The 13,184-nt window shown below is 36.9% G+C and overlaps 1 protein-coding gene across 1 annotated transcript in view; it reads left to right on the top strand.

Moving 5' to 3' along the window:
* Nucleotides 1-13,184, top strand: part of LOC108700132 (X-linked interleukin-1 receptor accessory protein-like 2) — a 470,858-nt gene that overhangs the window by 35,422 nt on the left and 422,252 nt on the right. The window contains exon 2 of the mRNA XM_018233033.2: nt 4,672-4,775. Coding sequence (XP_018088522.2) covers nt 4,694-4,775 — 82 coding nt within the window. The 5' untranslated portion in view covers nt 4,672-4,693. The remainder of the gene's footprint in view (nt 1-4,671; nt 4,776-13,184) is intronic.

Here is a 13,184-nt window from a genome sequence, read left to right as displayed (position 1 = left end):
TTTCAGCCTAATTATTTAAAATCTGTGATGATGTTGCAGAAATAAACCCCAGAATTCATTAATAGTCTAAATCGGAATTTATCATCTACAGATACTGTGAAGTCTTCCCCGACTGCAAATGCATGTAACAGTTGGTAAGCTTCCATTAATTGTTCCCAGTTGGGTATTGCAAAATATTACAGCACTAAAAGGTTTCTTGCCGTCAGAGATTTATAGTAACGTGTGAAGAACACGTAGGAAGGAAAGGGCATAATAAATCATGGTCAGTTGCTTGGTGTTAGCAGGGATCCAAGAAGCTTCTCATTGTCTTTTATTTTTTCTAAACAGCTATTTATTTTTGCATGACTCATAGATACAGATTTAAGCCTACTTTGTTCAAATGCATTATTAAACAGTCCTTACGCTGTTGCATTAAAATCCTTCCATATCTGCCATGGTTAAAAAAAGGAATGTAAAGTGTAGAAGACCTTGTGACCAGAGATAAGTCAGAAGGCTGTCCTAGATTGATAGCAAGGGGAATCTCCTCATCCATTACTCATATGAAGTACTGCCAGTGGCGTTTTCCACCAGGTATAAATCAACTGTGTTCTGGTTACATGACATAACCAGTGTACAAGACAGTGGTGTTTTTGAAGCATCGTGTTTGGTAGGGAGACATCTATAGCAATTGTTTTAATAATGTATTGAGACTTTAGAGGTTTTCAGTCTTGCCAATTAAAAATACAGCTCATGTACAGGTAGGGGATTTATTATCTAGAATTCTTGGTCCCTGGGATCCGGGCTTTTCAGTAAATTGAAGCACCATGCCTCAAAGCTACTGGACAGATCTGAACAATAAAAAAAACAATAGGGGCAACATAAATGAATGCAAACTTACTGAGAAATCAATCATAATTTATAATGTCCCAAACAATGTGCAAAATGCAAAAAGGCCTCAATTTGGCATTTTTTTTATTTTGTACACTGTGGGGCATGCAGACCTTTGCACTACTTCAAAGTAAGAGATCTGCAGCATGCCCAATGAACTGGGTGCTTATACATACTGTAATATAACTGTAATAGATATAGATAGATAGTAGATAGATACTAGATAGATAGATAGATAGATAGATAGATAGATAGATAGATAGATAGATAGATAGATAGATAGATAGATAGTAAATATGTAAAATGTGTAATATAGTTATAATAATGAGAGGGGCCTGTGTAGTCAGAAATTGTGTTGTAGAACAGATAGATTGTGTCAGGTATGGAACAGATTTTCTAGATTGGACAAATATTCATGGGCAATCACCAGCACTCAATGTGCTGTTAAATTACTGCTTTCAGAGTATAACTGAAAGCATGTGGTTACTAGGACCTGGGTGGGGAGTACTGTAGTAGCTAGATGTGTGGGCTAGAATGCATACAAGATAGTGTTAATATCTCATGCATAGCTTAGAAGAGCATTCTTAATTGTGTGAATGTTTCTTTAATTGTCAGAATGGGAGAAACCTTTTATTTAAACTACAGTGCCCTAATATATTTATTGGAGTTATAGAGTAAATATAGATTTATATTTACTGTATCCTTTACACATTATTAAACAGGCTGCTAATGGCATCGATTAAATCTGGTGTTTCAGTCAGATTATTGGTGTTTAACACAGTCAAAGGAAAAATGAGTCACTCCCTCTAAATTAGCCATAAAAGTCTTTTCAGCTACTTTCCACTTGTACTGTAAAAGTGTTATATGGAGCAATTTCATCTGAACACCCCGCTGGGGTTTTATTACACACAGAACACATTGCATTTTATTACTATTAAATGTAGATGTCAGATCATTTTTGTAATTGCCCCTCCGGTTTTAATTGTATGCAATGTCTTTGTTCATAAAAATATATCTGTGAGCGAAAACCAGGAGGAGAGTTCCTTTCCTGCATTAATACATGTAGAGAGTGTAATGAGCAAAGTCATTTCAGCAGCGTCTCTTGAAAAGCCATTCGTGCATTGCCTCATGATTGCAATTATCTGTCAAAAATTTGGTTCAATTATGCTTTTTGAACTGTCTTTTCGAAATGGCCCTCCTGGATTTGATACTGTGTAGAAAGGTTAAAATGCGAGGAATATTACTTCTCTCATTACCACTAACTTACATATTATTTGTAAAACCATTTACATATCCTTTGCACTTTGCTCAAAAGATGTCAGAATGGCTGCGGCCCCTGATTTCATAAAGGGTAAAATAAAATAGGGAGTCTAGTATTCATAAGAACCTAAAGGAACTAAGAGCTGCTTTTCCCAAGTTGCACATCAGGACCATATTCTCTATATACTGTAGGCACTTGAGGGCTTGTACCTAGTTCAGCAGTTTCTGGTGCCTATATAAAATGAATGAAATAATGTTTTTTAAAGCCTTCAGATACCATTGGATATTTGCTTTGGAATCCAGAAACGGAGCAAAGGGTTTGGGGTTATGGGATTGTCTCCAATCCGAATTGCACATATGCTTCGATTATTCCTTATATGGAATCATTGAGTGGGAAAGGGAGTGTGCTTGCATGTCTAGAGCAATGTCAGATATAAATGCAACTCCGGGACAATTTGTCATTGATCATTAATTAATAATCAGTTATGATTGATCTGTATTCATTGGTACTGGATTGATTGATCTATAGCAATGGATTCAATTGATTAATCTTCACTTCCAAAAAGGGAATCAGATACACTGTAGCTGTCAACATTTAGGGGCAGATTTATCAAGGTTCGAATTTCGAAGTGATAAATATTTAGAAATTCGACCCTTGAATTGAAATACTTCGACTTCGAATATCGAAGTCTAAGTATTTTTCACCGAATTTGGCCATCGAACGATCGAAATAAAATTGTTCGATCGAACGATTAAATTGTTCAAATTCGATGTCTGAAGACTTAGAAAAATGGTCTAGAAGGTCCCCATAAGCTAACATAGCACTTCGGCAGGTTTAATTTGGTGAAATATTGAAGTTGAAGTCTTTTTAAAGAGACAGTACTTTGATTATTGAATGGTTGAATATTCAAACAATTTTACTTCGAACCGAATTCGAAGAAAATTCAAATTCATAGTATCCTATTCGATGGTCAAAGTATCCAAAAAATTACTTTGGATTCCGAATTTTTTTACTTCGAAAATTCCCTCGAATTCACTTCGACCCTTGATAAATCTGCCCTTTATTGATATTAATCAAATCCACTGGAAGAATATTTAACAAATGAAACAATTTTGATTAATGTATATCCTGCAGTAGCGGAGACACTAGAAAATGCTTAATGGAGTTGTAAAACCAAAAATTCAATTTGGCTAATGAAACAAAAAATAATTCTAAGCTAGTTTACAATATGCATTCATTACATATCCTGCTGTTCCCTGCACTGCTGGGTTTTGACTCTAGCAGAAGGAATTGACAAATACTACCTGAAATTGCAATTAAGTTTGAAAATATTTGTAATGTGTTTTGGAAGGTTGCTTAGAATTATATTTTCTTTTATTACATCAAATATTCCCCTTCCAAACGGTTTTTCCAGATCTGTTCGGTTCACCAGAAATAAAGACTTTTTTTTTTTTCAATTGCTTTAAATTTTTTCTTTTTGGCTGTTTATTTTCAAAATTAAAGTTGAATTATCATGTTTCTAGTGCTACAGTCTGGCAGCTCAGCAATTCAGGGAAAGATTCTGAACTGTTACAATTTGCTATATTAATTGATACATTTCTTAGTAGTATCTGTGGAATATTAGCAACTATTGTATTAATTCTAAAAGCTGCCTTGAAACGCAGGGATTCTGGTCAGCAGGGACAAAGATAAGAAATATATCAACTAAATGTATCTATTTAGAACAGTTACAGAGTCTGTGAACCCCCTCCCAGAGCTGCTTTAGAAATGAATGCAAACATTTAAAATTTAAGCCTCACTCTTAGAAAACTGGTCACAAATTGAAAATAGAAAGTCATTGAGAAAGTCTTTTTTTCTGGTGAACTATTTAAAAAGAACTGAAAAATGTTGAAAGGTGCACAACCCCTTTAATTCTGCTTCTCTGTGCTTGTGCTGCTGTTCTATTTAAATTATTATACCTGTATATTTATCAATAACATTTGCTGTGTAAATTAGTCTTCAAGCTGAGGCTCTCAGTTTGTAAATCAGTTGGGGAATTACCATCATATTAATATGCAAACGATTTTGTATATTAGTTATAGTTATAGTATAGTACAAATGTTAGAGAATACCTCACCTTCCAGTACCAGACAATTTTTAGCCTGATTTTTACCTGAATGGTTTTCTGTTTGAAGAAGGGAAATGTAAAGTATCCCCTGCAATTCCATGGCACTTTGTAAAAGATGGAGGATATAGTGCACTAGCATATTTTACAACATTTGAGTGGAGTGAATATTGCATTGTGGGATTTTACTTCAGCAACTTTCACTTTTCTGCAAAAATGATTTGCGTTTCACTGTGTTACATGATTATTTCCTCATAAAACTCTAGCTTGATATTGTAAAAAAAATTATTTTGTTATTTTGCAAATTGGCTGCCTGTGGGATACTCTAAGTCATAGTGATTTATAGAGTGGTTAACATGTCAAAGTATTGGAGGACTCTGCCGAAGGTCTCAAAAATATTTTATTTTTACCTTTGCTTTTCAATTTATATGTATTTTAGACTCTGGGAAATCCAGTGAAAGATGAAGCCTCCAGTATTCCTGGCTCTTTTGATCTGCTCAATAGTAAGTGCTGATGTGAAGCTCGTGTCAAAAAGAAATTCAGGTAAGATCCAGGATTATACTGCTTCTTATGAGAAATTTTCCATGTTATGCTCACTGTAGCCTGCGGTGCAGCAGATATTGTATACTTCTCTCAGTCAATGGAATCTTATGTATTATGTATTATGCTGATTAACTAGACTGTGGCACACAGAGCAATTTTGGGTATGTTGCATGGTTTTTAGTAGGCAGAGCAGACAGTGCCAAAGCAGCGAAAATACTGATTTCACTGATTTCTGTCATAACTACCTAAAGGTTCTTACGGAAAAGTGAATTTATTAGTGATTGTTTAGGTATGGGACCTGATATCCAGAATGCTCAGGACCTGGTGGTTTCCAGATAAGGGATCTTTTTACAATAAATTCACTTAAAATTATTTTTTTTGCTTCTAATAAGGATTTATTTTATTTTAGTTTGAATAAGTTTGGTGCAAGTTACTGTTTCTTTATAACAAAGAAAATGTAAATCATTATTAAAAATCTAAAATACTTGATTAAAATGGAGTCTATGGGAGACTGCCTTCCCATAATTTGGAACTTTCTGGATAACAGATTTCTGAATAACGGATCCCATACGTGTACGATTAATTTCAGGCAGTTTACACAGCCAATGAGGGGAATTTTGGACATGTGTTTTAGCTATAAAAAAAATATGACAAAATCCCTGAAACTGTGCTATAAACTTAGGCTGTAAAAAGTCACTTCTAATATTTAATCTATGAAACAGCTTTTAAATTGATTAAACTGTAGATGGTAAACTGGCAGAAGGAGGATTTAGGGGCTCATATCCTTTGACTCAACTCACCAGTAGGGATGTAGCGAACCGCCGAGTATGTGTTCGCGAACGCCGTTCGCGAACACCGGCAAAAAATGCGAACAGTTCGCGAACTGTTTGCGAACTTCGAACATCCGAAAATCGTTCGATTCGAACGATCGAAGGATTTTAATCGTTCGATCGAACGATTTTCGTTCGAATCGAACGAAAATCGTTCGATTTTAGCGATCGAATGGTCGCACGATTTTGACGCGAACGCCTATTGGCGAACGTCGTGCGACGTTCGCGAACTTGCGGCGGACGCGAACAGTCGAAGTTCGCGCGAACTAGTTCGCCGGCGAACAGTTCGCTACATCCCTACTCACCAGCTGAAATGTCTTCTATGATTTGAAATGTGATCTGAAATTTCATATGGGAACACGAAAACATGGGACATGTTAGGACATGGAAGAACAACTGCCAGTCAGCACACCTCTTGCCTTTACTTTTATGATATCTAGCTTATGTTCCAGTGCTCTCTTCTTTTTTCCTGGATTAAGTGATTCAGTGAAAGCTCGTGAGTGGTCAAGCAGGCCACATGTAATCCATTAGTTAAACAGCTTCTTAGTTCAGCAAAACAAAAGAACAAAACCTTCCCCTAGATCCCTTACTATTTAGCGCATCTTCAACATTGACTATGAGTTACCATATTCCAGGGCAGAGTGCCTTCATTGTAATCAATAATCCAGGAAGACTGAAAGCTTTCCTGCTTTAATGTCGTCTTTGAGATTCACAGACCAGCTGGTTTCCTTGCTTCAGGTGATATGAGGAAAGGGCTTTATATCCCTGAGTTAAATGTAAATCTAGATAACTGTTACGTGCAATTGTAAAACCTAAGTATTGATTTGGGTTATTCTCTTTATGTTCTTTGGGGAAAAAAAAGTAAAAGGATATCACTGCTCTGACTAAGCCACCACTGTTCGCCTACCCTTTCATGTTTGAAAGGCATGTAGAAGTGCACTGAGCCACACAATAAGACATCTAAGAAGCTTTACTTGCACTTTTTATTGATTGAGAATTATATCGATGGGCAGTTATTTTTATACTCCGGAAATGGAAACAGTTAGTCGAAGAACTGCACTTTATGAAAGGAAAACCATGGAGTGTGCTTTGATAGGTTCAAAGTCCTTCAGACCCTAGTGTTCAATCCATCCTGACAGCTGACCTATATCGCTGTACTTGTCAACCTTGAAAACCTTTCCTCTGACTTTACCAGGAATACATTTTATCAATGTATGTAAAAGAATTAGCTTCAATTTAATCAAAATCTTAAATATTATTCAATACAGACATGACAACTGTACGCCTCCTTGACTTAATGTAAGGGCTTAAGTGTCCTTTATCTGAATATTTCCTTATTCCTCTGAAAGATGCATCAATGGTCTATTTTGTTTACTTACATTTCTCAAAATTGCTTTGTGAGTAACCAATATTGTGTGCAGTTGATGATCTTTTCTGTTGCAGTAAGTGCTGCGATAGCATAAGAATGCAACAAATACTTGTGCCTGGATATTAGTAAAACATTGCACATTGCAATATGCACAAGGCAAGTATTTTACTCTCAATCTCTCTTAAAGGACAAGATTTTCACAATTGAGAGTATCATTTTGTCCCAGTAAGCCAGCATAAACCTGTTTAGTATGATAAGAAAATATGTTTAAGGATGTGGGAATGGTTCTTCCCACATAATATACAGGAAAGAACACATGCCATTGCCCACTTTGCAGATCTGCACTTCAACATCAAATATTAAATGAGTGTTATAATGATGAATTAAATGAATAATAATGTTTAAACAGGCTAAAATGTCCCTAATCCAATTCAATAATTAATAGAAAAAAAGGTAGCTGCCAAGACTGCCACTAAGCACTTTCATGTACAATTGCACAATTGTAAATATTGCGTCAAATTCAAAAACGTATCTCATTGTTTATCGCATGAAAACTCTACTGAAGTCAATGGAAAAAAACTGAAACCAAATTAGGAGAAAAGTTTTTTGTCTTCAATTTGAATCTCACCCATAAATGTTCACGTGATAATCCATAATATAATGTTTTCATATGGAATTGAATCTGGGCCATTAAGCACAGAGAGACAGAGATCTTACGTTTTATTCTGCCCCAGTAGAGAAATTGGTTTTAGCTTAGTGAATATTATAAATATTCCTGTATCATTGAATATGTTCCTCTAAATCACTATTTGATTCATTTAGAGGGGTTATCTGTTAAATTGAAGAATATTTGTGTCCACAACAATAATATGAATTGTATTTTATATTTGCACATTACTTCTTTTGGGATTCAGACTGTATATTTTAATTTGACACCACATTGGTGTTTTAATGGATTATGCAAATTATTTACACTTTTTATTAAAGGGATCCTGTCATCAGAAAACATGTTTTTTTCAAAATGCATCAGTTAATAGTGTTACACCAGCAGAATTCTGCACTGAAATCCATTTGTCAAAAGAGCAAACAGATTTTTTTATTTTCAATTTTGAAATCTGACATGGGGCTAGACATTTTGTCAATTTCCCAGCTGCCCCTGGTCATGTGACTTGTGCCTGCACGTTCGGAGAGAAATACTTTCTGGCAGGCTGCTGTTTTTCCTTCTCAATGTAACTGAATGTGTCTCAGTGGGACATGGGTTTTTACTATTGAGTGTTGTTCTTAGCTCTGCCAGGCAGCTGTTAGCTTGTGTTAGGGAGCTGTTATCTGGTTACCTTCCCATTGTTCTTTTGTTTGGCTGCTGTGGGGGAAAGGGAGGGGGTGATATCACTCTAACTTGCAGTACAGCAGTAAAGAGTGATTGAAGTTTATCAGAGCACAAGTCACATGACTTGGGGCAGCTGGGAAATTGACAAAATGTCTAGCCCCATGTCAGATTTCAAAATTGAATATAAAAAAAATCTGTTTGCTCTTTTGAGAAATGGATTTCAGTGCAGAATTCTGCTGGTGCAGCACTATTAACTGATTCATTTTGGAAAAGATTTTTTTTTCCCATGACAGTATCCCTTTAATAATTGGTTGAACTTATTTAGCTCATCATTTAAAGCATGTATTTATTATTATTATTATTAACATGTTTTTATATAGCGCCAACATATTGTGTAGCACTGTTGTATGTAAGCATGTATATTATTTAGACAGTATAGTGCTACTTAGGTACGCAGCTCTGTACAGCAGAAGGGTAAATTTATAGAACAAACAGGGATCAATGTAGTAATAAATGCAAAGTTTATTTACATGAATTATTAAGTGCTAAGTATTAATGAGACAATAGGAAAAGGGTAGAGCTTACTGTCTAAATGATTTTAAATTCATTTAGTCTAAATGCAAGGTGCAAGCTTCTTTCTGTTTTATTTTTTCATTTTAGGACCCCTTCTTATGATTTTTGATGGACATTCATTATTGCTGCATTCTCATAAAATGTAATTATTTATTTAGTAATATACTGATATAGTTCTTGTGCCGCTTGGGCTTCAGAATATTAGCTGACTGCTAACCTAGCAGCTAGACCTGCCAATTTTGGTCTGTCCAATTTTTATATTGGGTTAGAGTAATTTTAACTATTTGATGTTTAATAATACAGTATATTAATTTTTTTAGAGCCAAGGGGAGCACTTGTTTTCCCCTAATTCATGGCAAGAACAAGTGTCCCAGGTTTTGCTTTGATTTACTTCCAGTAAAGATTAATTATATATTTTTTTGGATTATTTGGATAAAATGGAGCGGGACAGTCCCGATTTTGACAGTTCAACCTGCAGTCCCGGCTTTTTACTGAAATGTCTCGACTTGCACTGAACATCCACAAAAATATACAATGTTTCTGACTTAATTGGCTTTTGGCAGAGAGCCTAGAACAGCCACCAGGTGTACTTGGATATTTTGTAACAATTTAAGATAAGCAAATAAATAATTGTAACAATTTAAGATAATCAGGTCTCTTGGGGAAACTGTGAATTGCAGCTTAAAGGGCAATGATCCTTCATTAGCAAAACTGTAATAACACATAAAAACCACAGAAATCTGTTCAAACTTTCATAACCTGCCAAAGTTTGTAAAATAAACATGGTAATTAGGGTGTGTGGCCATAAAATGGGCATGGTCATAAATTGTTGCCGCTCTACGTGTAGCAAATCTTTTTGTCTCTCTATTTCCAAAATGTTGGGAGGTATGATATTACGAGTAGGCAGGTAGACTAAAGGGAAAATAAGTATAGTTCTCAAGTACAGGTATTGGATTCATTATACGGAAACAAGTTATCCAGAAAGCTCCAAATTATGGAAAGAATGTCCCCCATAGACTTCATTTTATTCAAATAATCCAGATTTTGTATAATGATTTTCTTTTTCTCTGTGATAATTAAATAGTACCTTGTATTTGGGGCAAACCCCAGGTCCCATTCATTCTGGATGACAGGTTCCATACCTGCACCTGATACAGGTATTGAACCTGAGCCCTTATAAAGAATACTACTGTGGCATAAGGACAGAACCTTTCTTCTCAAATTACATCCCGTATTATTGTAAATATAGTACAAACCATTTATACTATTTGTACTCTCTACTTAAACAACCCCCTAGTTACACCATTATGGAAGCTGCCAATAAATTTGTTTTCCACAAAGCTGGCATTAACAGCTTCCTTTACTGAACTATTTCTAATTACATCTGTAAGACAAGCTATTTCTTGTCTTCTTTTTTTCTGAAGTCTGGTCATTTCTTTGGTAAAGCTAAATGTGATTTACATATTTCAGTATTCTTTTTGAGCTGTACTGTACATATTTCAGTAGTATTCTTCTCAAAATCTGTTCTGATCAGATAAGCTTTGTTGTTTAGACTGTGCATTGTTTTAGTTTCTCTTTTTTTTTTTAATAAATACTAGTAAACGTAGTGCCCCTTGGGCAATCATGGATTGTTTAAATATATAAATAAATTGTGTGTATACAGTACATAACTGCCCAATGACTAGTAACTGTTGCTAGTAATGTTTTTATCACAGGTGCAATGTGTCCCCACAGCATTCCATGACAGACACAGTGGGGGTCATTTATCAACACTGGGCAAATTTGCCCATGGGCAGTAACCCATGGCAACCAATCAAATTGCTGTACTTGTTGTTCTACGTGCAGCTGACTTTAAAAAGCTAATCACCGATTGGTTACTATAGATAACTGCCCATGGGCAAATTTGCCCAGTGTTGATAAATGAGCCCCAGTGTGCCTCCACCATTTAATGAGGCACATTGTTCCCCTCCCAGCATTTTAAGGGATACTGTCATGGGACAATGCATCATTTAATAGACTTGCTCCAGCAGACTTCTGCACTGAAATCTGTTTTTCAAAAGAGCAAACTGATGTTTTTATTTTTTATTTTGAAATTTAATATGGGACTAAACATATTGTCAGTTTCCCAGGTGACCCCGGTCATGTGACTGCGGTCATGTGACTTGTGCTCTGATAAACTTACGTCACTCACTCTTTACTGCTGCACTGCAAGTTGGAATGATATCACCCCCATTGGAATGATATCACCCCCCCCCCCAGCAGCCCTTCGGCAGAACAATGGAACGGCAACCAGATAACCGCTCCCTGGTAGATATAAGAACAGCACTCAATAGTAAAAATACATGTCCCACTGCTACTCCAGTTACAGTGAGTAGGAGAAACAATAGCCTGCCTGAAGTGCTGGCTCTTTCTGAAAGCACATGACCAGGCAAAATGATCTGAGATGGCTGCCTACACAATATTACAACTGAAAAAAATATACTTGTTTGGTTAGGAATGACATTTTACATGGTAGAGTGAATTATTTGCAGTGTAAACAGTGTAATTTAGAAATATATAATACACCATAAAAATAATGACAGAATTCATTTAAGTTTGATGAGGAATGTTCCTATTGCATTTAGGGTGATGATCAGCCTCCACCCATCCAGCCAGGCCCGGACTGGTAATCTGTTTCTTCGGGCAATTGCCCGAAAGGCCGCTCTATTTTTCATTTAAGTGGGCCGCTCGTGATCTATCTTTACTCCCAATAAGAAACTGCCTTTTAATGCATCTGGCAGTCTCTAGGACCGCTCCTTCAACTCCCACTGTAGCTCCGCCCCTCCTACTCGTCGCTGTTCTCAAGCTGCTGCTGCTGCCGTGCTGTGTGTGGGGAAGTCGGATGAGCAGGGCCTCCAGCAGATACTGCAGCTGCTTAAATGGTCTCAGTCCCCTCTCAAGCTAAAGCAAGTGAGCAGTAGGGATGTAGCGAACCGCCGATAATGTGTTCGCGAACGCCGTTCGCAAACACCGGCAAAAATTGCGCACAGTTCGCGAACAGTTCGCGAACTTCGAACATCCGAAAATCGTTCGTTTCGAACGATCGAAGGATTTTAATCGTTCGATCGAACGATTTTCGTTCGAATCGAACGAAAATCGTTCGTTTTTAGCGATCGAATGGTCGAACGATTTTGACGCGAACGCCTATTGGCGAACGTCGCGCGACGTTCGCGAACTTGCGGCGGACGCGAACAGCCGATGTTCGCGCGAACAAGTTCGCCGGCGAACAGTCCGCGACATCCCTAGTGAGCAGCTAACGGATTACTTAACTAGTGCCAATAGTTCAGTACCTTGTGTTTTTATAATGTGTTTTTATAATGTGTTTAAGGGCTGAGAGCATATTTGTGACTGTCCACTGCCTCAACTCCATAGCTAAGGCAGTGTTCCTGGTGGCACTGTGGCTTATAAAGCTGAGATCTTGTAGGCACATAATGGATAGTATTTCTACTGGTACATTGGCATTTAATGTTCAGCAGTACACTACCTGTTGTAGCTCTACACTGGTACATTTCTCCACTAATCCTGCTGGCACAAGAATGTTGATAGATAATCACTCATGTTCAACAAAATCCAGGAGATGGACATGCCCATGTCCAGGGCCGGCCTTAGGCCGATTGGGCGCAATTGGGTCCCGCGCCCGTTACCTGCTGAACTATCCTTCCTGCCATGCGCCACACAGTCATGACATGACTGAGAAAGTAAGTCAGGCTGCATATAATATGTACTTGCATTATCTTTTATTAGTGCAAAGCGAGCAGCCAGAAGCATATTGTTATATCTGCAAATGTAAAACAAAAAGAAACTCTGCAACTGCACTGTGACCTTTATTCTAGATAATTTGGCATAAAATATTTTATTTTTAAATTCATCTTGTTAAGAAGGTATGTTTTATTCTCTGTATAGTTTTGCAGTGGTTTGCAAGATGAAGTTGTGTAATCGCTTTTCTCAGTGCTCATTGTAGATCCATCTTTTTATCCCAGTAGTGTAACTTCTTATTTGCAAACTAAATATGACTTGAGATAATAAACGAGGTCCCCAAACATTGGTGATTGCCTAAGGCAAAGCCCCATTATTTTCTTCTACAGAATAAACATTCTATAAAAATCGTTAAGAAATAGTCTGTCAACTTTAAATCTGAGGGCCCTGCCAAAGTTTCCCTAATTGGGCCCTGCAGTTGGTAAGACCGGCCCTGACAGTGAAGTGGTTGGGTATAGCTGGCACAGAGCCCACAGACTGGGTAAGGCGGGTAATGGAACAGTCTGCAGTGTGGA

The sequence above is a fragment of the Xenopus laevis genome, chromosome 8S, assembly GCF_017654675.1.
Source record: "Xenopus laevis strain J_2021 chromosome 8S, Xenopus_laevis_v10.1, whole genome shotgun sequence".
NCBI classification, from domain to species: domain Eukaryota; kingdom Metazoa; phylum Chordata; class Amphibia; order Anura; family Pipidae; genus Xenopus; species Xenopus laevis.
The sequence above is the reverse complement of the archived record's forward strand: the minus strand, read 5'-3'. Positions and strand labels throughout refer to the sequence as shown.